Genomic DNA, 17,066 nt, shown 5'->3' with positions numbered 1-17,066 from the left:
AGCTCCTGGACCGATGACCACTATTCCAACGAACTAACCAAGAACGTCCAACTCAACGAGCAAATCCGTGAATGTGAGTGTGTGGGGTGAGGGGGAGGTTGCAATGACTAGGGAGCAATCTGGAGCAAGAGCCCTAACTCACGCACTCGACCTCCTACATTAGTGAAACCAATTATAGTAGGTCCTCATAATAATCTAATGTATAATAATAATCCTTGTGTTTAATCCTTAATTCCAAGGATTATAATAATACTAATCCTTGTTTATCACATCGTTTGGACGTCTCAAAGCCCTTCACAGAACATATTGTAAAGTGAATTGACTGTATATTTTGTGTGAGAAAAACGACAGCCAATTGCACACAGCAGCGTCCCGCAAACAGTTGTGGATTGAGTGACCGCATATTTTTTTTTACAAGGGAATATTACCTCTGGAAAGCAATCCACCATTCGAGTATCAACCAGGTTTTTACTTACTGCTAGGTAAACAGAGGGGCATGAAGTAAGGAAACTTGCCTAAGCTTTCGCCCTGCCCGGGGAATCGAACCTGGGTCCTCCGCCCCTTGGTTGGAAACAGCTGCGTCAGCATTGCATTCTTAAAATGAATTCGAATTGAGGTGATATAAAAACTGTCCCAGAGCCTCCTGACCTGAGCGGCTCAGCCCCTCACCGGATGAGCTCGTCGAGCCCCGTTTGTTATTGGAGTTCGTTTTGCTTAAAGGTGTTGGCGGATATTGGCCCTCTGGTAACTTTGCCAAAAACATTAGGAAGGTGACCGATTTGTTGACTTGAAAAACAGCAGCATATTTTAACAGGCTCTGTGAGGGACAACAGATAACAATATAGTCCTGGGCTTTGCTGTCTCGCCAATCCTACAGGAAGGAACCCAGCCAAAGGCAGGGTGAGAAACGAGATTCCACTTAAAATACTGCAATATTCTTCTGGGATGTTTGCTTAGACATAGCCATTTAACTCTCGTTCTTTCAAACTGTTAGAGGACGCTGCTAAGTGCACAAACAATTATATTGGTTAGTGTACTTGCTTCGCAAGCGAAAGCATTTGGGTTCGATTCCTTGGCAGGGCGAAATGTTAGGCCTGTTTCCTATACCACATGCCTCTGTTTACCTAGCAGTGAGTAGGAACCCAGTTGTTAGTCGCTTTTCCCTGGGTAATTATCCCATCAAAAAAATAATAATAATAATCTGGTAACTCAATCTACGTTTGTGGGATTGAGTGACCACGTTTCTGGGACTTTCCAGTGTTTGTGGGACACTCCTGTGTGAAATTGGCTACTGCGTTTCATCCACAAAATATACAGTCGATACTTTGTGGTATATTATCTCAAGTGCTTTGAGACCGTTTTGAAGACATGATAAGGCGCTATGTCAAATGCAAGACTTATTATAATTTACTGCTAGGTAAACAGAGGCGTGTAGAGTAAGGAAACTTGCCTAAGGTTCTTCCCTGCCCGGGAATCAAACCCGGGTCCTAGCGCTCTAACCAATAAACTACAAGACCCTGATGAAAATAAAACCTGATGATTTTTATGCCAGCCAAAAGTGAGGCATTCTTCTCGCCCAATTTGGGATTGGCTTGGCGATCAACGTTGACCCGCGGGAGGATGGTTGTGACAAATTGCTACGTTGGAAACAAAACCCACAATGAGACAAAGTGCGTCTGCATTTAATTCAGACACTTGTGGGCTTGTTACATTGAAAGGAATTAAATAATCCTCTTGATCTCACAATCTCCGCTAATGGCAGTTAATGTGGGGAGCGAAACCAATGACTGCATGGTGTTTTACTGTCCCATGCCTCATTTAACATGGCACAAAGGGCAGGCAGGGATTTTTGGAATTCCAGGGCATCAAGGGAGGTCGTCTTGATGGAGGTTTCCAGTGGATACATTCATCTTTTCGTTCTCACTAGCAGGATACAAACGTGCCTAGTCTCAGCGATAATTTAATGCCTCATTTGTACCAAGCTTTCAGTATCAATTCATCTCTCTCTCGCTCTCCAATCACTCTGCCGTTAGCAAGCAAGAGGACCCGGGTTCGATTCCCGGGCAGGGCGAAACCTTAGGCAAGTTTCCTTTACTCCACACGCCTCTGTTTACCCAGCAGTAAGTAGGAACCCAGTTGTTATTCGATTGGAGGATCGCTTTCCGGGGGTAACAATCCCTTCAAGAAATCTATAAATAAAATATAATAATTTGCTCACTCAATCCACGACTGTTTGAGACACTGCTGTGTGTAATTGGCTGCCCCATTTCGCCCACAAAATATACAGTCAATTCCCCCTAGAGTATATTCTGTGAAGCGCTTTGAGACATCTCAACAATGTAATGCAAGGATGATTATTATTATTATTATTGGGGACATGATGTTTTTCCCCCCCAAGACGAGGGATGGGGAAAGAGAAGGTGTAAGGACACCCCCCAGTTCGTTCACAAACACAGTGAAATTGCACAAGCCACTTAGCAAGAAAAAAATTGGGACCAAACAGCATTGATGGTGTGAATAGATGGGGAGCCTATAGCTACAAGAGTTTTTTTTTCTCCCTTGTTTCCTACATACCCCACCACCCCACGGAAGGTTAAGCTTGCAGGTACCCAGCCAGCGTGAGGTGCTTCGAGGTGCTTGTAATAATGATCAAACTTCAAGACGTCTCAAAACGCTAGACAGAATATATCGTAAAGGGTATTGACTGTGTATTTTGTGGGCGAAATGCGGCAGACAATTGAACACAGCAGTGTCTCACAAAGTCGTGGATTGAGTGACAACATTATTATTGTTATTATTTTGGAGAGATTACCAGAGATTAAGGAAACTTGCCTAAAGTTTCTTCCGGCCCAGGAATCGAAACCAGGTCCGCTCGCTTGCGAGGTGAGTGCTCTAACCACTACGCTACAGGACTCCACAATGTATGTATCTATCGAATTCCCTTTTGCTTTAAAATCAAATCTTAGGCAGAACTGAGGTCAGGAAGCATCTTTCAACAAAAGCAACAACAAAATTACATTTGTATAGCGCCTTGCACGTCGGGAGGACATCCCATGGTGCTGGACAGTCAGAGTTTTGGATCCGAGCTGGGTGTCGGAATTGGGGAGGGTGGAGGGCAGGAGGAGAAGCAGGGACATCGAAAGCACGGTCAAAGAGGAGGGTCTTCAGATGGCTCTTGAAGTAGGCAAGGGAGGGGGCAAGGCAGTGGGACCTGAAGCAGGCCAGAGCCCACTAAGTGGAGGGAGCGAGCAGGATGGTAGGTTAGGAGGTCACAGAGGTAGCAAGACCATGGAAGGCTTTGAAGTTGAGGACCAGGATCTTGATCTGTATCCTCTGTGTGATGGGAAGCCAGTGGAGTCGGGCGAGGATTGGTGTGATAGGGTCATGGAGTCTGGTGTGGAGAGGACACGGGATGCAGAATCCTGGATGATCTTCAGCCTATGAGGGAGGAGTTGGGGAGGCCAACAAGCAAGGAGTTTGCATAGTCAAGCCTAATATGAGGGTCTTGGCGGTCTGCGGTGTGAGACAGTGGTGAAGTTGGGAGGTGGGCGAAGGCAGAGTGGGTCATGGCGCAGATGTGGGGTAGAAAGGATAGTTGAGGGTCAAACAAGATGCCAAGGTTCTAGACTGGCTCAGTGAGGTGGAGTGTGCAGCCATGGATGGTGACTCTGTCAGTGCCTGAAGTGTGGAGGCGCTGACGAGAGCCAATCAGGAGGGCCTCAGTCTTGTTGACGTTCAACTGGAGAAAGTTAGCTCTCATCCAGGACTTGATGTCTTACAGACATTCAATCAGGACAGCAGTGGTCCTGGAGTCGAGGGTGGAGGCAGAGAGATAGAGTTGTGTGTCATCCACATACATGTGGAAATTGACCCCATGTCTGTGGATGATGTCACCAAGAGGGAGCATATAGATATTGAAGATCCTATTCATACTGAGGGTTGTGGAACTGTGGAAAGCTTTGCCCCAGAAAGCTGTAGCGGCGAAATGAATAGGGATGTTTGAAATAGAGATAGACAGAGGCTCAGTTAGTTGAAGTGTAATGCGCTGCCTTTTCTAACCCTCTTGCTTTTGACGATTTTCTTTCTTGTTAAAAGCTGCGCATCCCTATAAAACAGTTTCTAGAAAGACTTTATCAAACCGTGTTTGCAAATGCGACAATATTACAAGTCTTAAATTCAACTGTTTGATTTTTCTTCGTTCAGTATCCAAATGCTCTCGGTGATTAAAGGGTTAATCCCGTTCCCCGGCAGGTTACTTTTCATTCCCCCCCCCACATTCGGTCTCGTGCAGCCCGGTCTCGCTGTTGATTTATCTTGGTTAAACAAATGGCTTTACATTCGTTCCAACAGCTAACCGAGGGGGGAAACCTTCCAACTTTGAGCAACGTAATGGGGAAAGGCCTGAGCAATATTGATCTCATCCTAGATCTGGGCTGACCTCATTAAGACTGAAGGTCAGCATTACTAGACCTGAATAACTGGTCTCTGGAGTCCTGTAGTCTATTGGTTAGAGCGCTCGGCTCGCAAGCAGGAACAGGGGGATGAAAAAATTCTGCTTGGATCTGATAAAATGGTGGAACTGGCTCAACGGGATGAAGTCCCCACTCCTGGCCCCATGTCCCTAATGAATCGTGCACAGAAAGACCCTGGTACATGAACCTTACTTGAGTAAACACTCGTGGGGGTGGGGGGGGTGAAAACTTAGGCAACTTTCCTTACTCCACACGCCTCTGTTTACCTAGCAGTAAGTAGCAGCCCGGTTGTTAGACGATTGGCAGATCGCTTTCGGGGGCAGGGGGGGTAATTCTCCCTTAAAAAGAATTTGTTTCTCTCAATCTACGACCGTTTGTGAAACACTACCGTGCGCAATTGACGGCTGAGTTTCGCCTACAAAACATACGGTCACTCCACTTTATAATATATCCTGTGAAGCGCTTTGAGATGACTCAATGATGTGATAAGGTGCTATATCAAATGCAAGGATGATTATTATTATTATTGCTAACCAGATTCACGCCTATAATCAACGTGAATTTCTTAGGTCACGGAAATATTGATTTTTTTTAAAAAAAAGTTCTTCTCATTGAATTCCTCTCTTTCCTCAATACCCACCACAGAGTTGGGCGTTCCCGGACATGGCTGGAGAGTTATTTGGGGAAGAGTGCGATGTCTCCTCCCCTTCTCTCTCTCTCTCTCCCCTTCCCTACAATAGGCATTTAGCTCCACTCAGTCCTGATCCCTGACAATTGTGCAGTCCTGTAGCTCAGTGGTTAGAGCACTCGCTTTGCAAGTGAGAGACCTGAGTTCAATTCCAGGCAGGTCAGGGTGAAACCTTGGGCAAGTTTCCTTACGCCACACACCTAATAATAATCCCTCCAAAACCAAAAAACAATAATAAATTGGTCACTCAATCCATGACTGTTTGTGGGACGCTGCTGTGCGCAATTGGCTGCCGCATTTCGCCCACAAAATATACAGTCAATTCACTTTACAGTATATTCTGTGAAGCGCTTTGGGACGTCTCAAAGCCATGAAAAGCGCTATGTCAAATGCAAGGATTATTATTACTATTATTATTGTATGGGCCAAACTATGTAATTGAGTTTTTATTACTATTCTCTCATTGATTATTTATCGATTATTATTGTTTCTTTATAGATAGTTTTTTTTTTGCAATGTGAACCAGGAAAATAGGTTTAAAAAAAAGATTTCACGGGTACGCAGGGTGGAGACTTGCCGTGATTGTTTAAATTTAACTCAAATGTATTTTCCTTTTCTTTCTCGTTTAAATAAAAACTTTTACAGTTCCCAAAATGTTGCTGCAAGTGGCTGATCCAAGTCTTTCTGGCCGCAAGCCCTCACCGGTTCAAAATGATGATGGTAGGTTGTAAATCTGTACCAGCTTTCAGCGTAGCTCGGTGACTGATCCCAGCTACTGAACGTGTGGTCGGACTATTTTATCAGCCTAGACTTTGAATGCGAGTTCAAAGTCCTGCTGTGGGGCTTGAACCCACGAGCTTCTAACTCGAAGGCGAGAGCTTAGCAACTAAGCCAGGTTTTCATAGAGGTGCGGTCTTGTAGCATGGTGGTCAGAGCACTCGCCTCGCAAGCGAGAGGACCTGGGTTTTATTCTCGGGCAGGGCGAAGCCTCAGACAAGTTTCCTTACTTCACACGCCTCTGTTTATATCAAATGCAAGAATTATTATTATTTTAATTACCAAAGCTTTACCGCAACGATATACTTAACTTGTTTTAAAGGATTTAAAGTCATTTGATGGTCCTAATAATGCCATTGTGCGCGAATGGTCTGAGTCCAGTAGTGTAATGGGTTAACATGCTCACCTCGCAAGCTGGAGGACCCGGATACAAGATCCCGAACTCCACACACCTCTGTTTACCAAGCAGTAAGTAGGAACCCGGTTGTTAGTCAATCGGCGGATGGCTTTTCCAGGGGTAATAATCTCTTCCAAAACACATATTAATTTGGTCATTCAATCCAGCATTGTTTTGTAGTCGTCCCCCTCCCTCGCCTCCTTCGAGTCCCATCTCCTCTTCAACTGTGCTTTCGATCTGTGCTTCAATTCTGTCTAAGATCTGATCTTAAAGCTGAAGGGAATTCGACAGATACGGTACATTGTGAAGTCCTGTGGTGTAGTGGTTAGAGAGCTCATCTCGCAAGCGAGCGGACCTGGTTTCGATTCCTGGGCAGGAAGAAATGTTAGGCAAGTTTCCTTAATCTCTGCTAATCTCTCCAAAATAATAATAATAATGTTGTCATTCAATCCACAACTGTTTGTGGGACACTGCTGTGCGCAATTGTCACTGTATCAAACGCAAGGATTATTATTATTATAAAAAAGGAACTCAAACCATCTCCATCTCAGTACCATACCTCAGAATCCAATGTCAATGGTGTTGGTGAATTCAAACTATTGTGTAACAGGTTGGAAGTTAATGTCATGTACTTGCTCACAACCTCTATGGACTTTACTTGGACCTCGTAGAGGCAACAGTAACAACAACAACTTGCATTTCTATAGCGCCCTTCACGTGGGGTAGCGTCACAGAGCACTTCACAGTGGCGGAGTCCAACAACATGGCATAGAGGTGTAGAAATGAAATGAGATTTTAAAATGGGATCCAAAACCTAAACCGGGTACAGTCATTTAGGATGCTCTGAGACAGTACAACAAGAGGACATAGGCTTAGAGTTGTACAGGGCAATTTCAGGACTGACACCAGGAAGTCTTTCTTCATTCGGGGGACAATTAACGACTGGAACAGATTGCCAAGGAAGGGTGGTCGAGGTCAGGACACATTTCAAAAATAATGATAATCCTTGCATTTGATACTGTGCTTTATCATGCTGTTGAGAGATCTCAAAGCGCTTCACAGAATATAGTAATGAAGTGGATTGACTGTGTATTTCGTAGGCAAAATGCGGCAGCCAATGTGCACAGCAATGTCCCACAAACAGGTGTAGATTGAGCAAACCACATTTTTTTTTTTGAGGGATTATTGAAACTAACAGACGGATTCTGCTCGGTAAACAGAGGCATGTGGAGTAAGGAAACTTGCCCAACGTTTCGCCCGGTCTGGGAATCGAAACCAGGTTCTCTCGCATGCGAGGCGAGTGCTCCAACCACTGAGCTACAGGACTCCACATGCCCAATAGCACGCCCAGATCATTTTCTCACAACAGGCCTAAGTTCAATGCCTGTGGCATCATTTGACATGAAAATCAATTGCTCTTAATTTATTCTTTTTTTTAAAAAAGAAGGCCTGTTGTAGTTGAGCACTGCAGGCAGTTGCTGGGAAGTATAATTGGAGCAGTATAATTATTCTCGAGCGTGCATTGGTATCTAATGAAGGTATTTGTGGCTTGATAATGTGGTAATGTATGAGAGCTTTCTTCAGTGGGTGGTTAACTAAATAGAAGTTACGTAACTGGAAGCTTTATTACTATCTGCTCAGATGATACTGCCCCAACGCACACTTTGGGGTCCCCCCCAAGCATTGGCTCTTGCAAACCTCCGCCTAATACTTTCCGGAATTGGGTCAGGGAGAGAGAGAGAGAGAGAGAGCGCATTCCATTTCAACAGTTTATCTCTGAGATTTCCATGTGTAGGTGAGGTGGGATGCATGGAATTCTCAGCTTGGTTTGGAGACTCTTAAGCACGGTGATGGGTTTCCGCACGTGTCAGACACCCAGCTGAACCCCAAAAAAATTATCATCCAATTGCATAACTGCAGATAAGCCCATTAAATCAACAATAACTTTATATAATGTCCTTCACGTAGCAACATAAGAACAGGAGGAGGCCATTCAGCCCCCTGAGCCTGTTCTGTCATTCTATTAGATCATGGCTGATCTGTATCTCAAATCCAAACACCCGCCTTTGCCCCATATCCCTTGATATCCTGACCTAACAAACATCTATCCACTTCAATCTTGAACATTTGAATGGATCCAGAACCACAGCCTTTTTGAGGAGAGATTTCCAGATTTCCACTACAGTTTGCGTGAAAAATTGCTTCCTGATTTCGCTCCTAAATGGCCTGGCTCTAAATTTGAGATGATGCCCCCGCTTGTTCTGGATTCCCCCACCAGAGGAATTAGTTCACATCTATGAAGATAATGTTTTTGAGTGCTTCGCAACGATGGGAGTTGGACACCAAGAATGGTGAATGGGGTGGGGGAGGAGGAGAACGTGACCATATGCACAGATGAAGAGATATATTTTAAGGCAGGACTTAAAGTGATAGGGAGGGTAGAGACAGAGAGTACCAGAGGGATGGACACCAAATATGGGGACGGTCACAAAATAGGAGGGGAAGGGAGGAATAAAATAATCCTTGCATTTCATACAGCGCCTTATCACATCTTCGAGGCATCTCAAAGCGCTTCACAGAATATACTGTAAAGTGAACTGACTGTATATTTTGTGGGCAAAACGTGGCAGCCAATTGCACACAGTAGCGTCCCACAAACAGCCATGGATTGAGTGACCAAAATTCCTATTTATTTATGTATTTGTTTATTTATTTTTATTTTTTATTTGAAGGGATTATTACCCCCAGAAAGCGATCCGCCAGTCGACTAACAATCGGGTTCCTATTTACTGCTGGGCAAACAGAGATGTGTGGAGAAAGAAAACTTGCCTAAGGTTTCGCCCTGACCTGCCCGGGAATCGAACCTGGATCACTTTCATCGCTGCTGCAAATATCGCTGCTGATAATTAAATCAATTTTTTTTAAAAAAGCTAATAGATAATTATTTTCGGAGATAATTATCACATCAAAGCTGTTATGAAACCTCACATTTTTCGGGTCTGTGTGTTAAAGATTGACACACACACGCATATATATATTATATAGCGATTAAAAAATTATTTAGCCATAAGTGGCTATGAACGGTGAGCGGGCAACAGCATTAGAAGACAAATTCTACAAGCACCAGCAGTGGAAACACACAGAACAGTTTAGGAAAAGAGCATATAATTGGGATTAGACCAGTTACCACCTATGTTGTGCATAGGCCATAGATTGAGCAACCAAATCTTTTTTTGAGGGTTTATTACATGCCCCCAGAAAGCGATCAGCCGATCGAAATTAACAACTGGGGGTTTCTACTTACTGCTGGGTAAACAGAGGCGTGTGTGAGGAGTAAGAAAACTTGCCCAATGTTTCGCCCTGCCCGGGAATCAAACCCCGGTCCTCTCGTTTGCGAGGCAAGTGCTCCAACCACTGATCTGCATGACTACACATGCCAAATAGCACGCCCAGATCATTTTTCCACAACAGGGCTAAGTTCAATGCCTGTGGCATCATTTGACATGAAAATCAATTGCTCTCATTTGTTTTTTTTTTAGTTGAGCACTGCCGTGAAATGGCTTATTTCCTTGCTGTATATTATGCCCGCTGAATCACATCATCTAATTAAAGATAATAATAATACTCCTAGTATTTGATATAGCATCTTATCACGTCATCACAGATGTCTCAAAGCGCTTCACGGGAGGGCGAAATGTGACAGCCAATTGCGCACAGCAGTATACCACAAACAGTCGTGGATTCACTGACCAAATTATTATTGTTTTTTTGGAAGGAATTATTAGCCCCGGAAAAGCGATCCGCCAATCGACTAACTACTTACTGCTAGGTAAACAGAGGCGAGTGGTGTAAGGAAACTTGCCCAACCTTTCACCCTGCCCGGAAATCGAATGCAGGACCTCTCGCTTGTGAGGCGAGTGCACTAACCATTGTGCGTATAAGATCCCATGGCACTGCTCGAAAAGAGAAGGGAGTTTCTTCCAATGTCCTGGCCAACAATGCCTTGGATAAAGTGAGTCATGGCGGTTTGGGGGAATATCGCTGTGTGCAAATAACCCTGCCATGTTCGCCTGCCAAAAACAGTCGCACCATTTTACAGTATATCTATTCTGTGAAGCGCTTTGAGACATCCCCTGCTATGAATGGTGCTACACCAAATGCAAGGAGATTGCTGCTGCTGGTATCCATAAAGGCTAATTGATTGTTTCTCTTTCTATCCATCGATAGCCCACATCCCCTCACAGGCTCAAAAATTCCGGTTTTCAATGAAAGAAGGAGAGGTTTTCATCACTTCCTTGGCCACGTTTGCTTACATCCAAAGTACGTATTTTATACCTTGGCAGATTTGGATTGAGAGCGAGTTATTAACCACATTTAATAATGGCTTCAAGAACAAATTAGATAGATTTCTGCGAGAAAATTATATCTCAGGATACGGCATATAGTTTGGGACACGAGATGTCAGTCAAGCGACTGCCAGGATGGTGGAAGACAAACTAGATGGACCTCGGTCTTCCATCGCCAGCAAATTCTTATGCTCTTAGATTAACAGCTTGACCTTAATGTCCAAGGGTGGTGTAGGGAGGGAGGAGATTGTCCCCGTTTCTTGTCAGGTAGAAAGACACAGAGTGCTGGAGCATATTGGTCAGCCTGCTCACCTCGCAAGCGAGTGGACCCAGGCTCGATTCCCAGGCAGGTAAAACTCTAGGTAGGTTTCCTTGCTCCATACGCTGTTTACCAGGAACCCATTTGTTAGTCGATTGGCGGATCGTTAACCGATCACTAAAAATCGCTCAACAAAAAAAATCAAGATAAATAATATGGTCACTCAACCCACGACTGTTAGCAGGCCACGGCTGTGTGTACCCACAAGTACAGTCAATTCACTTTACAGTATATTCTGTGAAGCACTTTGAAACGTCTCAATGACCTGATAAGGCATTGCATCCGATGCAAGAATTATTATATTATTTTAACTTAAATTGATGTTTCTTTTATTGGTTATCAGTAATAATAAGCCTTACATTTAGTTTAGCACCTTTCACGTTGGGAGGACAGTCCAAATCACTTCACAGGATATACTGTAAAGTGCAGTGACTGTGTTTTGTGGGTGAACATTAGCAGTTTAAGTTGCTTAATAGTGGTCAGTGTTGGGTATCAGGATAGTGTCTTATTTTGTCTTGTTGCAGGACACCTTGAAATGGCGGGTCTGCTGTTCATGTCCAGTGTGTGTATTGGCCTCATCCTCACGTTGTGTGTGTTGGTGATTCGAGTGCCCTGCAGATCTGACCTGCAGAAACTGTGGAACCACAGCCACCACAGGAGGACAATAGACGGCTACGAGGATGATGATGATGACGACGATGATAGCACAGAAGCTGAGGACAGCGGAGATGGTGGCAGAGGCGGGGATGAGGAAAAATCCTCCGACTTTTCTTTTGAAGCGTTAACAAACCTCTACGGAACGGCAGAACCCAGCAGCGCAGAAGCAGTGGAAATAGCCGAGAGGATAGAACGACGAGACAGGATAATCCAAGAGATCTGGATGAACGGAGGTTTGGAACTGCCGACTATGAGGACTCTTAACCAGTATTACTGACAGACCGAGGCTATCAAGCACCTTGTGTGTCGATACATTGGCAATTTTGCTGCGTTACTAAATAGCTTTTATTATAACATCAAAAGTTTTATTTTTGTTTGTACCAATCCCTACTTTGTTGTATGTTCCTTCCATGAAGGAGAGTGTGTTGGATTTATGTTAAAACGTGTTTAAAGTGAAATGACGACTGGCTATCATGTTTTTAATAGGGTGAAAATGTTACACCCCAAAACTCAGCTTCAGGGAAAAATACTGTGAGCACATGTGAACACGTTTGTGGAGTCCTGTAGCGTATTGGATAAAGCACTCACCTCGCAAATGAGAGGACCCGGGTTCGATTCCCAGGCAGGGTGAAACCTTAGGCAAGTTTCCTTGTTCCACACACCTCTTCCTACAGTAAGTAGGAACCCGATTGTTTGTCAGTTGGCTGATCGCTTTTCCAGGGGTAATAATCCCTTAAAATAAATATAAAAATAATAATTTGGTCATCAATCCACGACTGTTTGTGGGACACTGCTGTGCGCAATTGTTTGCCGCCTTTCGCCCACAAAGTATACGGTAAATTCACTTTACAGTATATTCTGAGAAGCGCTTTGAGACGTCTCGAAGATGTGATAAGGCTCAAATCAAATGCAACGATTATTATTATTTAAAGCAAAGGTCACTTCAGCCAAAGCAAATGTGCAACTCATTAAAAATCGATGCGTTAGTTTCTGCTTGTCGGTTGAGTTAAGTTAAGTTGAGTTAATCTTGCGGTATGCATTGGTATCAGAATGATAAAGCATTAATGCCCAAGCTTAGTAAATTTTATAGGCATAATACCTTGTATTTGATATAGCGGAGGATGTCTCAAAGCTCTTCGCATAGGTTTACTGTAAAATGCAGTGACTGTATTTTGTGGATGAATGCGGTAGCCAGTTTGCACACCGCACAGTCCCACAAACAGCCCTGAAGCAAATGACAATTTATATCCTGGAGAGATTGTTGGCCAGGAAACCGGGGAGAGAGAGAGAGAAAAAAACTCCCCTATCTTTTCAGATCGTGCCACGGGACCTTTAACGTCCACATGAACAGGCAGACGGGGTCTCCCTCAGCCATGTCCTGATTGCTATTATTCACGGCAAAAAGGGAATTTGAAAAGAAAAGGGAGTTTCTCTGCCACCGGCCTGGCCCATAACCCTCCAGATCAAATTGGTCGATCACTTCACAGTTGCTTGTGGGACATCGTACCATGCAAAAATTGGCTGCCATGTAAACAGTCACTGCGCTCTACAGTGATCATAGCATCAGACCAAATGCTGGGGTTATATCTTATTGTTATTTGGTGATTTTTCCCACAGTTTCCAATAATTTACAATAATAATAATCCTTGCATTTAATATGGCGCTTTTCACGTCTTCTCGACGTCTCAAAGCGCGTCACAGAATATACTGTAAAGTGAATTGACTATATTTGTGGGCGAAATGTGGCAGCCAATTGCCACACAGCAGTGTCTCACAAACAGTCATGGATTTAGTGACCAAATCATTTATTTATTTAGTTTTAACGGGATTATTACCCTCGGAATACCGATCCGCTAATCGACGAACAACCAGGTAAGCAGACGCGTGTGGAGTAAGGAAACTTTCCTAAGGTTTCTCCTTGGCTGGGAACCGAACCCAGGTCCTCTCGCTTGCACTACAGGACTCCACTCTGTACGCATCAAGTTCCTCCTAAATACGTTGATGCTTTTTGTCTCCAGCAGTGAGTTCCTCATTCTCACCACACTCAGCGTGAACAAGTTCCACCGAAATTCTCTTTTTAGGTCCAGATCAACAGTGTGCTACGAAATGAACTCTTAGGAATTTACCGAGTGGAGTATTGTGACCATATACTTCAGTGATAATGTGTTGATCTCTGAATCGGACTGTTTAGCAATGAAAACAACAATGTGAACCTCATGCTAAACCCTACGGTTGTGTCCCTAACTCAAATCATTAGCGTGTGCACCAAATCATTTTTTTTTTTAAAACACACACAGACTGCAACTCCATAAGTGTGGAATATTAGCATTTTCCAGGAAACCGTGGAACAAACTAAACGATAGCTAGGAGTAGAGGACACCGTAATTGCTTCGTTCTGATTCCGAGCACAAGTAGCTTGGAAGAAACGCGTCAGTTAATCAACAGCGCAACAGCGGCAGGCATTCTTCATGGTTAGAACCATTTTACCGGGTGATATTAACATCGATAATCAATGAGTCCCCGAACAGATCGATTTCAACATCCTCTTACACTTGTCTTAAAATTCCTTCGTGTCCTGGCACCTCCCTACCTCCCCAACCTGCTTACTTTCCAACCCACTGTCCGTTTCCTCTGCTTGACTGGCTCTGGCCTCCTGCTTGTCCCTCGTTCCTGCCAACGGTGGCCGCACTGAATCCACGACTGTTTGTGGGACGCTGCTGTGTGAAATTGGCTGCCGCGTTTTGCCCACAAAATAGAGTTAATCCACTTTACAATATACACTGGGAAGCGCTTTGAGACTTTTCAACAACGTGATAAGGTGCTATACTAAATGCAAAGATTATTATTATATTAACAAGGGTAAACCCGTGCAATTTTTAAAAAAAAAAGTACACAGGGAGCTGGCTGGTAAATTATTGCACTCGGGAGTTTTTTTTGTGGAGTTACTGGATGAACCTTTGTAGTTAGTGGAGATTGGTTGAATTCATCCCTTGGCACTTGCGATAATTGGAGAAAGGGGAAGATTAGAGGAGCAGGAGCACAACATTCCTGAGATGGTGCGCATTCCAAAGAACGCAATTTCGACTGCTTTTTCTGTAATGTTTTGCCCATTTTTTTTCAACAGATCTTCTGTTTGAGTATTTTGCGAGTCTCTACAATTAGCATCACATCTTCCAGTTGACATGTACGTGGAACCAGCAGGAGCTTGCCTTTCATCCTGCTCATGATGCTGCGTTATGCTCTAATCTTTTCTCTAATGTTTTTTTTGCTTCAGCCGGATGTCTGACACATGCGGAAACCCATCAACGCGCTTAAGAGTACCCAACCCAAACAGAGAATTCCATGTCTCCCCTTGCACATGGAAATCCCAGAGATAGACTGTTGGAATGGAATGCGCACTCTCTCTCTCCGGAACGATGCATCTTGGTTTCCTAATTCCGGAAAGTATTAGGCGCAGGTTGGCAAGAGCCAAGGCTTGGGGGCCCCAGAGTGTATGTTGGGATAACTGCTGGAGTCTAACCAGCTAAAACCACATAGCTTGTCATTGAGAGCACTGTCTGGCAAGCTTTCCCACTGATTGTCCAGCTAGGACTACCCATTCGTGCACTGGCTTCCAGGAGCTGAGCGGGATGGATGACTTCCTACCCCCCCGTGACCGGTCTGTCCTTCCGGGTTCTGCCTGGCTCAGGACCCCTTTTGCCTTGTTATGCAAGTGAGGCCTCTGACTGAGATCATGCTTGATCTGCTTCTAATCCCTTTAGGTGCCTCCCGGGGATCCTGACTTCTTTGATCTTGGCATTGGCAAAGGATGCAATATAGCTTCTTAGAAAAGGGAACAGTAACTCATCAGAAGTTGGCATCTTCACACAGAAAATTATTGACCGCCAAGATCAAAATTTGGACCGTTAAATAAGACATCCTTGAACCATCATGTCCAAGATTTTCAGCAAAATCCATTAACCTTTTTCTTCAAGTACATCGGAATTTGGGGACCTAAATTGCACCATTTCTAAACGGAATGAGAAAGGTGAGACAGGCAAAAAAAAACGTTTAACACATAACTCTGGTTAATTTTTAGCATATATTTTGAAAGATTGTTACATATTTGGTGTATATACATTTGGTATATAAACTATACCAAATATAGTTTGGTATATACCAAATGTAGATGAGGGCAAATTTCCTACAGTTAAATGTGAACAAGACTGAGGCCCTCCTGATTGGCTCGCGCCAGCGCCTCTCCAACTCAGGCTCTGGCAGTATCAACCTCCATGGTTGCACACTTCAACTCACCAAGCCAGTCAGGGACCTCGGTGTCTTGTTCGACCCTCAACTGCCTTTTCTTTCCCACATCCAAGCCATGACCTGCTTTGCCTTCCCTCACCTCTGTAACATCGCCCGACTTCGCCACTACCTCACCCCTCAGGCCACTGAAACTCTTGTTCATGCCTTCATCACCTCCAGGCTCGACTATGCCAATACCTTGCTTGTCGGCCTTCCCAACTCCTCCCTCCACAGGCTGCAGATAATCCAGAACTCTGCAGCCCGTGTCCTCTCCCGCACCAAACTCCGTGACCCCATCTCCCCCACTCTCGCCCGACTCCACTGGCTCCCTATCCTTCAGAGGATCCAGTTCAAGATTCTGGTCCTCACCTACAAAGCCCTCCTGGCCTTGCCCCACCCTACCTCTGCAACCTAACCCCCTACCAACCTGCCCGCTCCCTCTGCTCAGCTGACTCCGGCCTCCTCTAAGTCCCCTGACCCACCTGCCCCACCATTGGCGGGATAGCCATCAGCCACTCTGCCTGTGGAATTCCACCTTCCAATCACTCCGTCTCGCCCCCTCCAAGTCCTGCCTCAAAACCATCCTCTTCGACCATGCTATCGGCCATCCCCCTCCCTTCTCCCTCCCCTGAGCCCAGCTCGGGTCTGTAATGCTGTACACTGTCCAGCACCTTGGGAAGTCCTCCCAACATGAAAGCCTCTGTAAATGTAATCTTGTGTGTGTGTATATATATATATATATACACATGCATAATATATATACATATACACACACATATATATTTGATCGATTGGCAGATCGCTTTCCAGAGGGGGTAATAATCTATTCCAAAAGTTAATTAGTTTGGACTGTTTGTGGGACAGTACTGTGCGCAATTGACTGCTGCGCTTCGCTCACAAAATACACAGTCAATCCACTTTACAGGACACTCTGAAGCGCTTTGAGATGCCGCGATGACATGATAAGGCGCTGCATCACATGCAAGGATCATTAATAGTATTAATTAATACTGAAGTCTTCAAACGCACGGGTTCAATGCTGCTCATTGCTGTCCGACGAGAGACGTGCAGATTGTCAGAAGGATAACCTGGTGTGTGTGCAGTCACGCTGGCGACTGTAGCTCAG

At 44.6% G+C, this 17,066-nt stretch overlaps 1 protein-coding gene across 4 annotated transcripts in view; it reads left to right on the top strand.

The window, feature by feature from the left end:
• Nucleotides 1–12,114, top strand: part of eva1c (eva-1 homolog C (C. elegans)) — a 64,909-nt gene extending 52,795 nt beyond the window's left edge. The window contains exons 6-8 of one of the 4 annotated variants that reach the window (XM_007906707.2): nt 5,806–5,880; nt 10,562–10,654; nt 11,524–12,114. In XM_007906707.2, the coding sequence (XP_007904898.1) occupies nt 5,806–5,880; nt 10,562–10,654; nt 11,524–11,933 (578 nt within the window). In that variant the 3' untranslated portion in view covers nt 11,934–12,114. The remainder of the gene's footprint in view (nt 1–5,805; nt 5,881–10,561; nt 10,655–11,523) is intronic. The other 3 variants (XM_007906708.2, XM_007906709.2, XM_007906710.2) reach the window with 3 other exon arrangements.
• Nucleotides 12,115–17,066: the final 4,952 nt, after the last annotated feature.

This window comes from Callorhinchus milii, unplaced genomic scaffold, assembly GCF_018977255.1.
Source record: "Callorhinchus milii isolate IMCB2004 unplaced genomic scaffold, IMCB_Cmil_1.0 Scaffold4, whole genome shotgun sequence".
NCBI classification, from domain to species: domain Eukaryota; kingdom Metazoa; phylum Chordata; class Chondrichthyes; order Chimaeriformes; family Callorhinchidae; genus Callorhinchus; species Callorhinchus milii.
This window is presented reverse-complemented; position numbering and strand designations above follow the sequence as displayed.